This window comes from Echiichthys vipera (genome assembly GCF_963691815.1).
Source record: "Echiichthys vipera genome assembly, chromosome: 21".
NCBI lineage: Eukaryota > Metazoa > Chordata > Actinopteri > Perciformes > Trachinidae > Echiichthys > Echiichthys vipera.
Window position 1 is genome coordinate 18,044,217 of NC_139846.1, and position 18,068 is coordinate 18,062,284.

The 18,068-nt window shown below is 42.4% G+C and overlaps 2 protein-coding genes across 2 annotated transcripts; one reads left to right on the plus strand and one right to left on the minus strand.

Annotated features, from left to right (window-relative positions):
* Positions 1-1,509: 1,509 nt before the first annotated feature.
* On the plus strand, positions 1,510-3,995 carry LOC310963433 (uncharacterized protein). The gene is made up of 4 exons (XM_083936275.1): positions 1,510-1,947; positions 2,026-2,125; positions 2,220-2,349; positions 2,991-3,995. Exons 1-4 carry the CDS (start codon positions 1,820-1,822, stop codon positions 3,086-3,088), a joined length of 456 nt encoding a protein of 151 aa, XP_083792401.1. The 5' UTR covers positions 1,510-1,819; the 3' UTR covers positions 3,089-3,995.
* Positions 3,881-16,439, minus strand: ipo4 (importin 4). Its single transcript, XM_083936274.1, has 30 exons — positions 16,113-16,439; positions 15,544-15,630; positions 15,310-15,389; positions 15,154-15,195; positions 14,859-14,988; positions 14,504-14,683; positions 14,310-14,375; positions 14,108-14,209; positions 13,878-13,961; positions 13,206-13,361; positions 13,015-13,068; positions 12,742-12,851; positions 12,463-12,571; positions 11,998-12,127; positions 11,601-11,714; positions 11,119-11,232; positions 10,784-10,907; positions 10,349-10,460; positions 10,110-10,234; positions 8,993-9,070; positions 8,796-8,853; positions 8,540-8,645; positions 7,155-7,348; positions 6,959-7,009; positions 6,742-6,867; positions 5,817-6,043; positions 5,438-5,570; positions 5,189-5,293; positions 4,454-4,523; positions 3,881-4,140 (listed from the first exon to the last, which is right to left on the minus strand). The coding sequence occupies exons 1-30, from the start codon at positions 16,176-16,178 to the stop codon at positions 4,010-4,012; spliced, it is 3,264 nt and encodes a 1,087-aa protein (XP_083792400.1). The 5' UTR covers positions 16,179-16,439; the 3' UTR covers positions 3,881-4,009.
* Positions 16,440-18,068: the final 1,629 nt, after the last annotated feature.

Genomic DNA, 18,068 nt, shown 5'->3' on the forward strand with positions numbered 1-18,068 from the left:
CCCTATACTGTACCTCCTTCTCACATAGTTGAGGGGTAAACACCTCGCTTGATAGCAGAGTGATGGATAGTTGCTACTGACTCAGAGGTTTCACTGGGATTCATGTAAAGCCAACACCTCCACCACTGTTGTGCCTTCACTGTGTTTACGGACACTCTGCAGCACACTGTTGAGAACGCAAGGTCACTGGCGGATAGGTGAGGCCAAAACGTCTTTGTGTTATTGGAATTGAACATAATGTACAGTAGGTGATAGGGAACACCTTTGATAAAAATGTATGAAGAAAAAAAAAACACTTAATTAATACTTAATAACACTAATCTTAGCAATATACCCTTAACGTTTAAGGAGCCATATTGTAAAAAGTGAGATTTACATGTGTATTTTCATTATAGAGCAGGTTGAGGTGCTTTATCAATACTGTGAAGGTATGAAAAGTAACACTACCATTGCATCTAGCAGATGTGCTACACTGTAACGGGCGGCAGTAGCTCAGGTTCGAGTCCCTGTCTGGACCATGAATGGAGCGTGGTCTGGTGGCTGCAGAGGTGCCAGTTTATCTCCTGGGCACTGCCGAGGTGCTGTTGAGCAAGGCACCGAACCCCTAACCGCTCTAACATCTCTCCATTAATTGCATGTATATAGGTCCTGTCTGTGTGTGTGTGTGTGTGTGTAACATGAATAACAATAATAGAGTGAAAAAATCGAATTTCCCCGTTGCAGGACTAATAAAGGAATTCTTCTTCTTCTTCTGTAACGAGCAGAAAATCCAACATGCGCCACTATAAACTGATCCTTACGGTCAACCTCCCTTTGGCTCTATACATTCCCAAGCCTTTACATCATCTGTATCCCTCTGCGGTGCTGACGTAAGGAGGATTTATTGTGGCTGCCCATGGAATGTGGCATGCTGAGTCCAGAGTGCTAGTTTAGTGGGAAAAGAGCCCTGCTGTACAGGACAGCACACACATGCTCCACAGCATAGAACCACACGTGTCCCGTGTGTGTGTCCCCTTGTAATGTTTTCAAAAGCTGAACAGGTGACGCTTTGCTGTGAATGATCCATACGTCAACCTCCTGTTCACCTGAACAATCGGAGAAAGGAGACGAGCGATGAGTGGAGGTGCAGATGTGGTCAAACTACACAGTAATAAATCTGTTGACCACACTGAACCTGATGTGACCTCTTGGCATATTGTTCTGCGTCATGGAACAATATTACACACAAATCAACTTTGGATCAGAAAGCATTCAGTTCTTGACCATTTCTTCACAGAGTGGAAGCGCTTTAGGCCACATACTTCCTCCGTTTGAAGTCAAAACATGCTCAACTAAATCAGACCCAGTCAAACTGGAAATCCACACAGACACCTGGCAGTGCAAACAAACGTCCATCACCACCCCGACAGTCTAATAAAGCTCACATCTGAGCGACACATAACACACATTCACACCAGCTGCTTATATCAGCCAGGAGGGCAGAGCCCAAGTCTGCATGCATTAGACACACACACTGTCCTGCACCTTCCAGAAGCCTTCATCATCAGAAGAGGCAGAGCTCTGAATCATCAGCCCTGAGAGGAGAACAAACCCCTCCACCCCCTAGTATCTGCAGCAACCCGGCGCAGATAGCTGGCATTAGTCACAGAGATAAAGCCCAAGAGCATACGAGCAAGAACAGAGAGTCAAGCTGGCAGCAGACGAGACAAAAAGCTTGTTGGAGGAGGGAGAGGCTAATGTGGAGCAGGCCAACGGAGGACTGGACGGCCCAGGAGACGAGGAGTCCCCCGGGCTACACAACAAGATTGTGCGCGTTGAAATGGAGTGGGAGATCCCCATGGCGGTGACACTGCCCATCGAGGTGCAGCCTATCGAGGTGCAGCCTGACCCAGCACACCAGCCGTTCCCCTTCCTGGACACGACACTGGCTGACCTGGGCATCCAAGAGTGAGTCTGCTCCCAGTGTGAGGGGTCTTTTTTTAAAAGCTATTTCACGTAGATGCATTAACATGTTTGTGTGTCCAGGTCAGAGGTGAAGGAGAGGGTGGTGTGGGTGGACACCAAGAAGACCCAGGTTAAGAACAAAGCAGGGAAACTGAAGGAGAAAGAGATCACCATCCTCGAGGTACGATGACAGATGGCTATTTTTATGGTCCCGCGCAAACAAAAGGATGTCTGCGGCATGATGGTAAAATAACGATTTTGGTTTGGTCTTGTAGGTGAGAGTGAAAGCCCAGAAGCCTGGAGACAAACAGCTCCAGGAGGTCCTGTACAGCACCGAGGCCCACACTGACCGCTCCTTCTGTCGCACCGGGATGAACATCCTGCCCTGGAAAAACAGATATACAGGTCTGTGGAGGGGGTTAAATCAATCAATGCAATATCAAACTCCTGTCAAGTTTATAATTTATCATATGTTGCCGTTACTGTTGGCTCTCAGGGCTTCTGGATTCTAATTTTGTTCTGATCTATGTTCGCTCTAATAACGGAGGATTTATTTCTATGTAACCATGCTTCTAAAGTCAAGCGGGTGATTGGTCAGACGGATGTAGAGCACAGCAGAGTGCCAGAGCCTCAGGCACCTGAAATGAGATCATTGTAAACATTACGTCAGAGTCCAGATAAAGCTGTGGACCTCAACGCTGTTGGAATTCATTTAGAAATCTGTTTGACTTTTCCAATCATGAGCATTTCTTTTTGTCTCTACAGGTAATAGGATGAGTTGTGTACAGAAAGGGCTAAGTTGTGACAAAGCCAGCTAAAGGTCACACCTGGTGTCAACAACAAACAGGCAACGTACAGTTTGAGACTAAAATAGTTTAGATAGTATCTTCTCAGTTGTGTCGTGTGTACACATTCATAGGGCTGTTTTCATTGCTGTTACCAGTGTGTGGTATTTACCCCTCATCATTGGCTCATTAGCGCATACGGATATATCTTTGTGGTTTAAGTGGCGCATGCATTTAAAAAAAGCCCTCTCTGTTTGTCAGGGGGTGATGGACTGGCACCGGTGGAGATGACTATGGCGTTGGACGTGGAAAACCAGCAGCCTGACTTAACGGAGGCCCAGGGACAACGGGAGATCTGAGGAGCGACAGCGAGGCACCATCACCCACAACAAAGTGCAATTTAATGTGAATCCAAGACACAAATGTTCAACTAGTCCACGGCCGAGCACTTTTTTTTTCCATTTTGATTCCAAGATGCAAGTGAGCATTTATTTAGAGGATTCAAAGTGACGTCGGTTTCTTTCTACAGTGAGGCGAGGTGGAACTTCTAGCGTCTCTTGCACTTGTCAAATATGTGTTGTAGGAAACTGTTGAATAGTTTTTTTAATAGGCTGACCAGAAATAGCACCGACTGGACACAGACTGGTTACCGCTGCATACAGTTGCAGGCTGAGCTGCTGTAAGAATTAACAGAGTGTATTGAGAGTTAAAGCAAGCGTTGTTTTGGTCAGTGACCTCTGGGGGAGGTTCAGCTGCTGTATTTCTGCCAGAGTTCACACAACACACAACTGCTGTTGGCCCTTTGTAGGCGACAATCTGAGTGAGGCAATGTCAGAAAAGAACGCATAGGGATCAGAAGTTTAAACAGAGATTGGAACACAAAATTAAATTGATCAGATTTCAAATTCATTGCTTCACACTCAGATATCAAAGCCTTGAAGTCCAAACAGTGGCAGAAAGGGCACAGTGGTAATTAATAGTAGCACTTTACAGGAAAAACAGGGAAACAAAATACAATGGGAACAACATGGGGTGGTAAACCGAAACTCTTACAATAATAAAACTTCAACATGGCATGCGTATAAGTAAATAAATTAAAAGTTAATATTCAGAAGCATAACTGCCCAATGTGATAATAACTACAGTAGTAGAATGGTTGAAGTGCTGTATTTAGATATCATTAGAGACACGTCACAGATAACTGTCCCATTTTCCACCCACAGTATAAAAATTCATTGTTTTAGCTGGCTGTCGCACTACAGTTGAAGGATGTGTGCGCGCTACGAGGCAGCGATGGCCACACTAAGTTTGGCCTGCTGCTCTCCGGGAAGTGAGGCCACAGCTCTTTGGAATTCTGCAGGGTGGTGCTGGGCAAATTGTTTCATCAGCATGGCCGAAATGTTCTGAGCGTCTGTGGAGGAGAGATGAAATGAAATGAAAGAGTTTAGGGATGATAGAAAAACAGTGAAGACAGAATACTAGATCGGGAATATTACGACAGACCGCTGATAAGTGTTCTGTGCAGCTTGGTGCTCAGTGAGGGGGGAAATTAAGTATAGTTGGTTGTACGGTTTACTCTTAGATTTTCTAATAACTTTAGATGCAAAAACACATTGAACACTAAACATTTCAGCATGGAGTTCAATTTAAGGCTGTGCCTCTTTATGTGCAGCTAAGAAAACAAGCCAATACAAAATCTTGCCTGTTACCAGAGAAATATTCACCTGCATCAACTTTCTTGTCTCCGAGGACATGACTGGAAGCAGCAACTATGGGCTTCATTAGCTTCACGACCTGAAAGAGATTTTTTTTTTTTAAAGAATATTTTAACAATGTTCAATAACTAGTGTCCAAATCCAAGGACCAGACTCGCACAAATGCCTGAGAAACCGCATGTTTCAAGATGATCATCAAAGCATGTGATGTTTGTTAAAACAGATTCTGTATGACATGTTCAGGTTTGGGCTTCCTGTTGTCATCTCCATGTCTTTATATTGCTAAGCTTGTGTGTTGAAAATGCTGTATGCAGGCATAACGTTGTAATGATACTGTGCAAAAAAAGATAAAAATGAATGGAAAGATTGTAAAAAGCATGTTGGGATCATTCTATACATTTGAACAGCATTTCCAGCACCAATAATATAGAACTATCACTCTCTGCTTGTGTTTGTGACTAACATCTTTGTTTTACTAAGAAAATATGATCGTGATATCGGTATGAGGCTGGCGTGAAAGACAAATTGTAACAAAGAATATACCCTTCACAATGTCACCATAAATAAACCTGGATATCACATTCAAACAAAATTGTCAATATTGTTTTCTGAAAGGCAGGAAACATGTTCCTAGACAGGCAGTAGGTTTTTAAAGATTATTGGCACAAGCTTGGATGCCAGGGGAGACAAATATATATTATTTCTAAAAAGGGAGTGTAATAGTAGATTGTGTTTGTACCGTACCAGAGCTGGGCTGTTTGTGTACAGCATAGTCAAGCAGCTGTACACTGTCTTGTTCTCCTCCATGTCCTCTTTGAGAGGAAGACGAGCCACTAAAGCAGGCACGACCTGTTGGACAAGACACCATGTTGCTTTCATTTCAGTTTGTAGTGAAATTCCTGCTTGTGAAAATGAATTGTCAGCAGTGAAGACTAGTTGTGGTGGCTAAAATAAATACAGTGTTGTGAGGCGAGGTGCCAGCTATAGATATACCTGCTCCAGAGGAACAGCTTCCACATTACTCATGATCATCCTGCAGAGGGCAGCACACAGGTTATCGATCACCCTGAGGTCTGACTCTTTGGTCAGCATGTTGGAAAACACAGACAGCATCATGGGATAGTCTCTGGAACACACTTCACTAAGGAACAGTTGCACGTGAAGATTATAGTTTTCACCGTGTGTGTGCCTGTGTGCCTGTGTGCCTGTGTGCCTGTGTGTGTGTGTGTGTGTGTGTGTGTGTGTGTGTGTGTGTGCCTGTGCGTGTTAATGATCATGGCAAAAAGTGGTCGTGGGAAGTAGAGAGTACATCATGCATTAGTACACAACTCACATCCACACCCTCAGGAGCGCACACAAGTAAGAAGGATACGACACACAGATGGATCCAGCTGCCTCGGCCAAACTTCCCAGTCCGAACACGCTGTTGTTGCGAACCTCAGGATCACTGTCTCTCACTCCTGCTACCAGCACGGGAAGCAAACGATTGGAAAGTCGGCCTGCCACTCCTTTGCCCCCGGACACGCTCACGAGGGCCTGCAGGATTTCCCCGATCGTTCCCACAGAGAAGGACCGGTCTGCCACTGTACATGTAGATTTCTTTTGAGGGAGAAAGACAATTTATTAGTCTGATGATGACCAAAAAGTACACAACAACGGAATTACTTGCAATAGACCTGTACTAATGACTTCAGAAAACAACTGTGTCCTTGTTATAGTCAATAAAAAGAAGCATTATAGATGTAAAGAATTTCACAGATACAGAAAGCAAGGAGTCAATGGCAGCGGCCTGGATAAATATCTGTGGGCCTTTGCTGTACAGAACCGTCCCTACACACAAGGAGAAAGAGTGCAAAATAGGCAACACTCCGAATCTCTATTGCAGCTGTGGCACTCAGGCTGGCTGTGGCTGCTCTAACCCGTTAACGTGGGCACTGAACTGAAAAACAAGAAGTTCCACGATGCACAACCGTATTGTTGTGGCAAGAAATCCAGTAAATTACCGGCAAGATTGGAGTGCAGATTTACAGTCACGTTTTCTTTTAATTCTTTTTTCAGCAGTTTGCTTTATGAGCCAGAACCGCACCACTAACATTACCCACCAACTCCATGGCTAACTCTGGTCCCAAGTGAATTCACAGCTCATTGCTGCCAGCTACTGATATAACAAGGGCATAACATGACTCAGCCGGTTCTGGGTTTTGCCCTCTGAAATCTTTTTTTAAATTTTTTTTTATCTACACTGATTTCATACATGGCCTGTCATAGTGAAAGAGAACATTAATCCCTGCACTCACAGCTTTGCTCATGAGGAGAGGCAGCAGGTCGTTAAGGAATGGGGCGAAGTTGTCTGCAGGCACAGAGGAGGCCAGCAGGGGAATTCCCTCCCCAGCAAACTCCAGGAGCATGGCATCGTACTCCGCCTGAACAGAAGGCACACAGTAAATGTACAGTGAGACATGGACATAGAAATGTGGCAATAATGGGTCTGCTTGATCATTTGTATTTGCCAACCTGTTGGTCTTCATCATCTGCTTCCTCACCACCACCATCCTGACAAACTGTCTGGACAGCGGGAAAAGCAATGATGCATTACCAGACTAACTTCCAGCAAGGAAATATAACTCTGTGAAATCGTCTTAGTGACCTTAGCTTCAACAAAAAAAGAAAAGCCATCACCCCATCCTCATCAGCCTCCCCCTCTTTTCACCTTTTTCTTGAGCACGTCGCGGATGGTATGGCTGATCTCCTTAAGACGTGAAGGGTTTTTGAAAGCCTCCTCCTTGCAGGACTTCAAGACATTGTTCATGGTTTCCAGAACACCCATCACAACCTGGCGCTCATGCTCTGTTCGTACTGTTTCCACAAAGCAAGGGAGCACCATATCCAGCAGCTTCAGTAGGGCTGGGGGAGACAAGATGTACTGGATTGAGGAAGAATGAAGTGACAATTTTCTTATGGCAGCTTATGATGACTTTTATTTGCTCCCTTGTTGTTTTATTTAATAATCCCTACTGTAGTAACAGGGTTTTTTCTAGCCAAAAATTGGGCTAAGGGCAGGGGAGCAATTTTTTTTCCTGCATGTACCGTCAAGTAGCACGTGCATGAAGTGCCAGACCACTGAATACTGAACTAACGTTATGGGTACGAAACCACGTCCATCTGACCTTTCGCATTCATACAACTCTGTCACCCACAGCCCACTGTGGGAGTTTAGCATTGCGCTGGTTCGCATAATTCCAAACGGATTATGCCAGAAAGTAAGATCTGTGATACCTTTTTATAATATATTTTTAATTATATCTTGGGGTGGGGTGCGTTCACGCTCAGCACAACATTTGAATGGAGCAGAGATATTAAGCGAATCTGGCAGATAGACGGCGTTGACCCATACGAGCTGGCTGACATGTTTTGAAGCTTTTAAAGCTTATTAAGGTAGAGTTGTGATTTGATTTTAGCCCAGTGGGTAGCGCACCAAAAAATACACTTCATTATTTATAATAGTCGACTTATCAAGCATTCGCTAGGCTCAACCACTTTGATTGCCAGCTGTAGCACAAGATCTGGTTAAGCCATACTGCTTGCTCGTTGTCTGTCCAGCGAAACACTGCACACTTAATAACATAATATTGAAACATCAAGATATTTTTCTGTATGTGTTGTTTTTATTTGGGAGACTTTGCCTTATCCGTCTACTAAAACCCTTTGGATACCAGTTGCGCAAGTTGGTGTAAGATGGTTAACTTGTACGTGCGCTATCTTGCTCATTGTCTGTCGAGTGAAAACCGCACAGAAGGTTCAGACACAATTCAGAGACAATTCAGAATGAGTTATAGGCAATGTATACTGGGGAAAATGTGTTGCTTCTGGTAATTTGACGTTAGCAGGTGTGTTGTCATGCTGAAAGTGCCTTTTTTAGACAGTATATTTAAATATTTCAGTGGTATGCCGGACCGGCCAGTACCGGCTTACTTTCAAGTCGCCTCAAAATTTAAAATGCAGAAAAAACAGTGAGTAAAAAAGCAGCACTGCCCATTTCTGTATTTCCTGAAAAGAATAACAGTAGCGTAGAGTTCCTGAGAAGAGAGGCTTTACCCTGGTGGTTGGCCTCAGTGGGATTTTCCTTCCAAACTTGATGCTGAGCTCGACAGAATTGGCCCATGGCTCCAAAGGCTGCCCTGCGGACATCCTCGTGGGGAAACTAGGGTGGAAGGATAGCAAAAAGCATTACGTTACAGCTCGATGGGTAGTAATAATGTAAACATGCTCAAACACAGACCATGCCGTGCCCTTCACAGCACATTAGACACAGGAGGATAATAGGGCCGACCAGCCAGCCAGAGGGACTTACATCTCTCATTTCGTAAACCTGCTGGAAGCTGGACTCCAGGAAGGGCTGGAAGGCAGCACTGTCAGGGGAAACCACAGCAAGAAAGGATTAAAAATGAATACACACAAGAAATGTCTGACATGAAGTTTGTACAACAAGCCTTTTCAGAACTTTACGACAAAATACAAACTGCACACAGATCCGGTGGAAAAATGTACCCAGTGCTGAAGGCAATCTCTCCCAGTGCATCACAGGCATCCTCCTTCTCATCGATGTAGGCGTTTTCCACACTGAACCTGAGAGATGATACACATAGTATCAGACAGTGAGAGCAATCGTTTGCTCAGGGGTAGCAGGGCTCAACATAATGATTGACAAGGGCAAGTAAAATGCCACGTCGGGTAAGTAAATCTAGTAACCTTCTCGTCTGATCTGGCAAGTTAAGAATATATTTTAATTAAACAAAGTTTTTTTTTCCAGAGTTGATGATGAGTGCTCAAACACACAGTTCTTATTAAACCTCCCTGACAAAATAAACACACACAGCTCATAGCTAGACCTCCAAAATCAGACACTTGTATTGTGGTGGGATACTGACATTTTTTTTTAACGTTGCATTAAGAGACCAAACCCCAGGAATATGCACAGCAGAGCCAGACCCTGACAGCAATGGGGAACTCAACCCATTATTAATGTTACCAGTTAGCTAACAAACTACACTGTTTGATATCGTTAATGCCAATATTAACAACAGTATGAGGAGTCAAAAACTCAACAGCTCACATCAAATATGAACCACTTACTAGACCTTACTTCACTTAATCTCCTATGAGACAAAAGGCTAAAATGAGATCTGTTCTGTGCAACATGCTGTTCCTTTCCCCTTGACAGGAACATCTTGTCCAGCAGCTCCTCTAACTTCTACATACCAGCTGGCGGGCCGTTTCTAACTTTCTGCGGGTCCAATAAAGGCTAACTTCTTCTGAAGAAGGACAGCCCTATTGTTGCCATCTTGGCCTTTGTTTGTGATGTGACTGATTTACCTCTACAGTAATCTTTTCTAGACGAATATGAATAAAAAGGTAGATGATTGATCATCTAATAATTTTATGATGTATGATCTTTTATGTTAAATGTGAGATTTAAAGGATTCTAACTAATGAGAATGTAGAAAAAACAAAGATTTTAGAGTCCACATTAATTTAGGGACAGTTCCGGGAGGATGATGATGAAAAAAGTGAATAGCCCTGATTTCAGTCTAGTGAAAAAAAACAACATTAAACCCAGGGTAAATATACTTGCATGTGTATGTTTGTACATGTGTGTGATCCCTACCCTGCAACATCATGGATATCTGTCTCAGGCTCATCTTCCAGAAAATCCTCTGCATCTTTTTCTCCTTCGCTGTCATCATCATCATCATCGAGCAGAACAAATGTCTTGTCCTCCTCAACGTGGGCCTGAGGAGAGGAAGGACCAGGGTAAAAAAGATAAATGCTGTATAAAAAAATAATAATAATAATAATATCATGAATAGCCTGCAGGTTTCAGAGCGTTGTATGTTTGCTTTATACCATGATGCCTTCATTGGACTTGAGGGCGAGCAGCATAACCGTTGTAATGGCGGTGAGGTGAGGAGTGAGGCAGTCTGGGCTGACTGTGGATACAGCAGAGTACAGACTGTACCTGATGGAGGGAAGCACAGACAGAGGTGATGTAAAGGCTACAGGATTTGTGCTATTACACACTATCATTTAAATTAAATTTAAGCAATTTCCCCCTGGGATTATTAAAGTATTTCTGATTCTGATTTATTTTCCCAATAAATAACTACAATGATGTATATGGTCATTTCTGTACAGAAATGTAATTTTTATATTGTATTCTGCTTTCTTTTCTTCAGTTTAGGCTATAAACTAATAGACTGTGTACGTGTGTGTGTGTGTGTGTGTACTTGTCTATTGGGAAGAGACAAAAACAATTCACATCAACAACATCAAGTTACATACGTGCAGCGTCTCAAGTCAGGGTCGTCAATGGTGTCAGTGAGATTGAGGCCCAACAGAACACATTCTGCAGCAAGAGGACTGAAGACATCTTTGCCGATGGTACGGGCCAACACAGAGAGAGTATCTAACAACCAAAACAAAAGACCATCAACATCCATCCATCCATTCATTCATGCTGTTGAGTTTGGCGTTAAGCGAGATGCTATTTTTGTTGCCTTAACGGAGCGAAACAAAAAATACATTAGCACAAGATGCATTATAACAAGATTCCACCAGGGATAGGTGGGGGAAATAGTTTCTTCCTTTTCCTCTGCAGCTCTTTGTGGTTTACCTACCCAAGGACTGAGTTTGCAGAGGCCTCATTTCCTCTGTAGTGGTCGTCAGGAGGCCCTTCAGGCTTTCAATTACTGGAGTGAAGTAGGGAACCAGTAGCTCCTTGGCAGCATTGGCTGATAAAACAGGGATTCACAGTGGGGCTTGGGTCACTTCACATGGATCCAAGCAGTAACAACGTTTTATTTGAAATTATTGTGTCATAGTGGCCCAAGTGTTTTGAGATTTTTGTTGTTTACACCAACAACCCTGCTTGATAATCCCTCCTGGTATATTGTTTGTAGAAAGTATAAAACTGCATCGTCTCTCAGCTCTCCGCATCAGAAATACAACCCTGAGCTAAGTTTACCCATAGACTTAAAAACTGATCAAAGTTAAACTAGTATATTTACTATGACAATCGAAAGTGTGTTGTTCAGTATTTGAAATTGAAAGAGAACATAAGACTGCATTATTACATCTGATGAATCTGACAGCTTCTTACCTATGGCCCCTATGGCGGACACAGCAAGCTCTTTTATCTTGAGGTTTTCAGTGTTGTTAAGGGCAGACAACATAGTGTCCATCAGGGTGGGCAGGTAGGGCTCAATATCTGCTCCTGTTCAGCCAAAGAAAGAGGAGATAAAGCATTTAGATCTTGTTCCAAAAACTTTTAATGACAAAAACTTTGGTTATATCATGGAGAATAATAAAATGACATCTTGTAATATGAAGGCTGGAACACTGTTGTTTTTTAATTTAGGTTTGTTTTTACTCGTACATTGGAAGCTTTTTTAAAAAGAAAAAATAAGAATTTAGGTTATAATGTGAATGTTTGTGGAAATTTCATGTTTCCACTTGCAGTTGGCATATTGGGCAGTCAATGCCTTTTTTCAGCTTACCTAGGTTCTCCATGAAGTTCTCTAGGGCATAAAAGGCCTTAGTGACATGGCCAACCTTGGCCTGGTTCAAAGAAGAAAGGTAACCCAGCAGCAAAGGCATCAACTCTGCACAGTACTTGCTCACTTCAGGCTGGGAAGAACAGGTGGACAACAAATTGAACAACAGAAAATAGAGAATGTTTGAAATAATAATATTTTTTACCAGAACAATATAAAGTCTTGTATTACATAAAACTGTAGATACAGGTGCACCTGAATTTGCAAAAACTAAGTAAGTAGTGCTTAATCCAATTCTATTTTATTTAAAGTGTCATGTCACAATAGAAGTTATCTTGCACTTTTCATATGGAACAGGTCTATTTATCATCCATTTATAAACACTTTTCATTAAAAAAAAATGTATTTAAGATATTTGAGATTATACTTTTAAACCATTGCATTGTACACGTTGCTGTGTCGTCTCACCTGTAAATGTTCAGAGAACTGTCCCAGGGCAAAAAGGCTGGCACTGCGCACCACCTGATTACTGTCAGAAAGACTTTGGCACACTGTCTGCAACACTGATGACAGCATCCTAACACGGAGACAGACAAAAGAAGGTGAATATACTAAAATCCTGGCGATTGTTATTAGTCAGCCTATAGAGTGAACCCTCACAAATATGGGTGTGTTGTCATGAAAAGTACAAAAGCAATAAGAAAGAACAGGTGCATGAGGAACTTTTTCTAGGTCAGCTGGACATACTTGGTGCGTAGGTGGTCAGCACATCCTTCAGCCAGCACAGCAAGACACATGAGGCCCCCCTTCCTCTCATAAGGGTTTTCACTGGTAAGGCAGGTTTGGGTGAGGGGCATCTAGAACACGAGACACACCGTAATGGTTTGTCAAGAGGCAGGTATCTGAATCAGGGCTCTCTCACTTAATGCAGGTTATTGAAATACACAATGCAGTTTTAAGGATTCATCAAGACACACAAAAAAAAATGAAGAACGTCTCATCAACATTCAGATAACTTACCAGTTGTTGAAACAGTTTCTCTGGGGGCATATGGAGTGCCATAGTGTCAATAATCTGGAAATAAAAGAAAAACAAATGAATCAAGATAAACCTTGCAACTCCACAGTGAATCTACTAAAGCTTTTGGGCAGTATATTTTCTCCGCAACAGAAGAACCCATTGTATTTCAACATAAATAAAGTGTTTCCTACCTGAGCAGCACAGTGTTTGGGATTGTCACTGTCTGTGGCGTCTCCGCTGTCGTCGTCCTCATCCTCTGGGTCCTGCTGACCAGGTGGGGGAGATGCAATAAGCACGGGGAAAATGGTCTGTAGGATGGGGTTCAGCAGCTTCTGCTTCAGCACCATCTACAAGGAAGGAAAAATTAAAAGGATTTGTTTTTAATATAGTCAATATAATGTAACCACATTTAGGTAAATAATATGTATTTTATTTTATCTGTGTCTCCTACTGTATACTACAATGATAAAACGAAAGGGATTAATTTTCCTGTCAATTTAGTTTTCCCCAAATGCAGGTGAAATAATTTCCACGGGAACTGAACGTAGTTCATTCTCCAATTTCAGCAGAAAAGGAACTCAATTTTTTAGTCACAGGTAAAATGTGTAAACATCTACAAAAAAATGTATAAACTGAAAATGTCTGCTATAACTATCTGTGCATATATAACATTAATCTTTGGTAACTGTCCATGAAAAACCAAGACAAGACTGAGGGGCAGCTGTCAACTATATGTTCTGAAGATTAATAGTACCGGAAGGGTTGAGGTACAAAATGACTACAGCTACTGTTCTTAATCCTTGTTACCCATTACAAACTGAATTACAGTTAAAGTTAATTTATTTATGGTATGGTGACTTTACCTTGCTCTTCAGCTTGATGAGGAAGGCAATACATGAGAGCGCTTTCACCCGCAGGGAGTCACTCAGTGTGGTGTCACTGCCCACCTGACACAAACATTGATAGTGAGCATAGGTTAGAATTCTCTTACACCACACTTTGAGCATTGGGATAACAACCACTATTTGTCACTTTTGAGATTAAAATGAAATTCGGAACACAGTGGGATGTAAAGACAGAGTTTAGCTCCCACCTCAAGGAAGAAGCGGACAATGTCAGAAACATGAGGGACGATGATGGACACCTCACTCTCCATGAGCTCATTAAACACCTCCATGGCCTCGCTGGCTTGGCTCTGTGCAGACAGAACCAATAATTTTACAGGTCTGATTTATCCATACCCTTGAATACACTTAAGTGGTTACAGAAACAGCAACTTGGAAATTACAATTTACCTGGTCTGCCTTGATGAGGTGTTTCAGAGCGACAATCAGACTTGGGATGATAGAACGCATCTGGCTCTGTAGGGCACCAATATGTCATTAAAAAGAGTAGAAATATATCCCATCTATAATGGTATGAATGTCTTTATACTATTTAGAAACAGTTCCTTCCAATTGTCAAAGTTAAAACTGTAACACTGCCTCACCATCTCCTCTGAGCCAGTGTACGCAGTTATGGCTGTGAGAGTGAGGATGCAGTAGTACAAAGCGGTTGGGTTGTTGTGGTCCTGCAGTACAGTGCCAAACAACTGTAGCAGCTGGCAGTAGTGAGGCTTGAAAGGCTCAGGGTTGGACTCCATCACCTTATTCAACAGTAGCAAGCCAACCTGTTAGACAGAAAGGCATTGATAGTCAGAGGCTGTTACTGATGAAGATCATGTTATACAATATAACCGGAGACTGAAGTATTACAACAACTCTAAACAAACTGTCACTCAAGTTGTTTTGTAGTTCAATACCTGGACCGTATCTAAATCTCTAGGTGTTCCATGAGTCCTGTACCTGTCTGTCATGAGGGTTGCTGCTCTTTGTAGATTGATTAAGGAGTTGCAGCAGGGCGGGCCAGCGGTCTGGCGTCTCATGTTTTACCATCACTGCGCACAACTGGGAGAGTGAGTGCTGCACTGTGTGTCTGCAAAATAGAAATACATATAGATAGAGTGCAAGCTCATTTATACATTACATTTCACATTAGATATGTCTAATGAGCTTGAGGTAACATTTTATGTGATTCAGTGTTTCAATCAGGGTCGTTTAAGACACAGTAAGTTATCATTGTATAATCTGAATAACTTACTCTGTTTCCTGCATGAAGGCCTGCAACACCACCGCCTTAAGGCTGCGCAAATAAAGGCAAAAATCACAATTACAATGCATCTTCAACTTTAACTATAACAACTGGGTGTAGTGTTTCAAATACAGGGAAATCTTTCACCGAAAAAAATTAGCTAACCTCTCTCTATCACTGGAGCTAATCTTCTTCCAGTGTTTCTTCACCCTCAACCTCAGCATCACTGCAGCTGACTGACGAGTCTAAGAGATAAAAATCAGGGGAAAGATTTCAGGTGGTGTACTCAGATGAAAGCAGCAGACAGTGGACAAGAGCTGACACCCTCAGATCACACACTCATTCTGGAAACTACCCTGATCCCATAGGATAAAACAATCCTCTCTGCTCACACAATACCTGGGGGTTTTGGGAGCCACTCATGACAGCACACAGGGCTGGTATAATGGCTGGGTCTTTGAACGCCTGTTTCAGCTGGGTGGTGGCCTACAGGGGAACAAAGAGGTCTCACAAAGTTAAACTGGCTGCCACAAATGTCTTATAACTTACATTATTATAAAATCACAGGGCACCGATACATTTAACAACATGCACCTAATGGCTCACAACCTGGGGCTTAAATTTATTTATTTTTAAATAAAATTTTACAGTTGAAAGTGTGTTACTGTTAACCGACAGTAGATACAGTGGTGCTGAATATCATGATTGCAGCCCTGCGTTAAGTTACCAGACGTTGGGTTAGCAATGTTAAAGTTCGATAACCGTTAGTTAGCCCTAACGGTTAGTTTCAAACTTGTCTGTGTAACAAACTAACCGTTAGTTAGCTTAACAGTTAGCTTCAGACGTGTCTGTCTAACAAACTTACCGTTAGTTAGCTTAACGGTTAGTTTCAACCTTGTCCGTCTAACAAACTTAAGGTAGTTAACGTTAGTAATGCTAACTTCAACAAAAGTAGTTTGTGGCTTTACCTGCTGGATAACAGCATTGTCAGGCTGTGTCAGCTGGGAAAGAATTAGCTCAAGTTCCTCATTCATCTCGACAGTTAAGCGCTAACACTGTCAGTTAAACCGTTAACGTTAATATTTCTAGTAAACGTATCCTTTCGCGGCGGTAACCAGCAGTGTCCCGAGTATGTTACAGCTGTCAAGTATGCAAACAGAGCCTCTGTTGACAGGTGTAATCACTAGCTACCGAGTTGACCGCGAAAATTGTACTAAACTTCTTTAAAAAGTCGGATACGTGTGAAGTTACGAAGAAGTAAAGGCGAGTCTGACAGATTGGAGCCCGGAGCTCGGTCTGGTCCGTTAGGGCTTCAACTGCCAGCACGCGGGGCAGAACCGGCCAGGAGTTCCATGTGAGTTGAGTTAAAGGGACCTGCTGCAGTCCGTCAGCGTTCAGCCTGTAGAAACAAACAGCGCCTCCTTCCGAGAGGAGGGAGTGGTGCAACACATCTGAATCTTAGTTTACATCACCTTACATCCAAAATCCCAGTCTTTTAATAATATTAAGGCCTATCAGAAAACTTAAGCTTTACCATCACTGCAACATCCTGGACAAACATAACCTGCTTAGTTGGTAAGAAAATCTTTTAAAACATGCTGATGGCTGTCTAATAGTTTGAGTATAAATGGCAAAGCTCCCCCACCAGTCTGCACTTTCATGCAGCAGCAAGGTCTGCCCTAAGAGGGGATTGTGTAGTCTAAGGTGTCCAGATTTTTGAGACAACATTCGGGGACATTTTTGGTTCAGAGGCGTAAAAACCTCCAAAACATGCCCAGTTTGATATTCAACATCCATTTGATATTCAGAATAAAACACTGTTATGCATTTAAACCATTTCGTTGAAGTATGTCAAACCACTTGTGCAACATAAAGACTTTTTTTCATGACTTTTTGCAAATAAATAAATCTATTATGCTTCCTTAACTTTTGACCAAGGGATGTCAAACCACTTGTGCAACGTAAAGACTAATATCCCTCATGTATCACACGGCTTGTTTTTCAATACTATATTTATGATTTTTTACAAAACTTCAATCTATTATGCTTCCTTATCTTTTGACCTGGAGATGTCAAAGGACTGCAGCTAAAAATTAGCCTGCTGGCTCACACATTTACAGAAATGTCCTTTAAATAAATAAAGGAAATGAAAGACCTGATTCTGTCAGGAAGCTCATCATTTGTTATCTGCCCTCTGCAGATTCTCCATATTTCAATATGATCTGTACATTCATCACAGTGTGCCCAGCCCTCCAAAGTCCATATTTCATCCGTCCTCTCTCTGCTTCATACTTCCTGCACATGCACAGAGCATGCTCCACAGTTCCCTCTCCCCACATTCATCACAGTTCACAGTTTGATGTTTTCCCATTAAAAACAATGTTCTGTTTAAATTACAGTGACCGATTCTAATTCTGCTAAAAATCACTTGTATTCTTCTGTTACAGCTTCTATTATATTTTTATTCTGAATAAATGTCTCCCTTTGGTCTCCTCATCCCAATACCGTCTTTCTGACATTGACAGCCCAGATACGCACATCCACAGCCGGCCTCCCCACCGCTTCCTTTGCCACCCTATCCACCCTTTCATTACCTGGGACACCTTGAGTGAGCAGGGACCCATATTAATGCCACTTCTTTTCCCTGGTTGGCTAATCTTCATGTTTCCCACAATAAATCATGGTGCGTTTTGGCTGTACCTGACTTCATGGACAGCAATGCAAATACTGAGTCACTACAACTTAAAACTTTCCTCAACTTACTGGTCTCTGCCCATTCCACCGCCAGAAGAATCGCACACATCTCAACTGCATATACACTCAGATGAGCTGATGTTCTTTTAGAAATTACAGTAAAGAGACTGGAGATCACTACTCCTGCGCCTGTGGAATGGTGCAACACATCGAAATCAGTGATGAAAAGA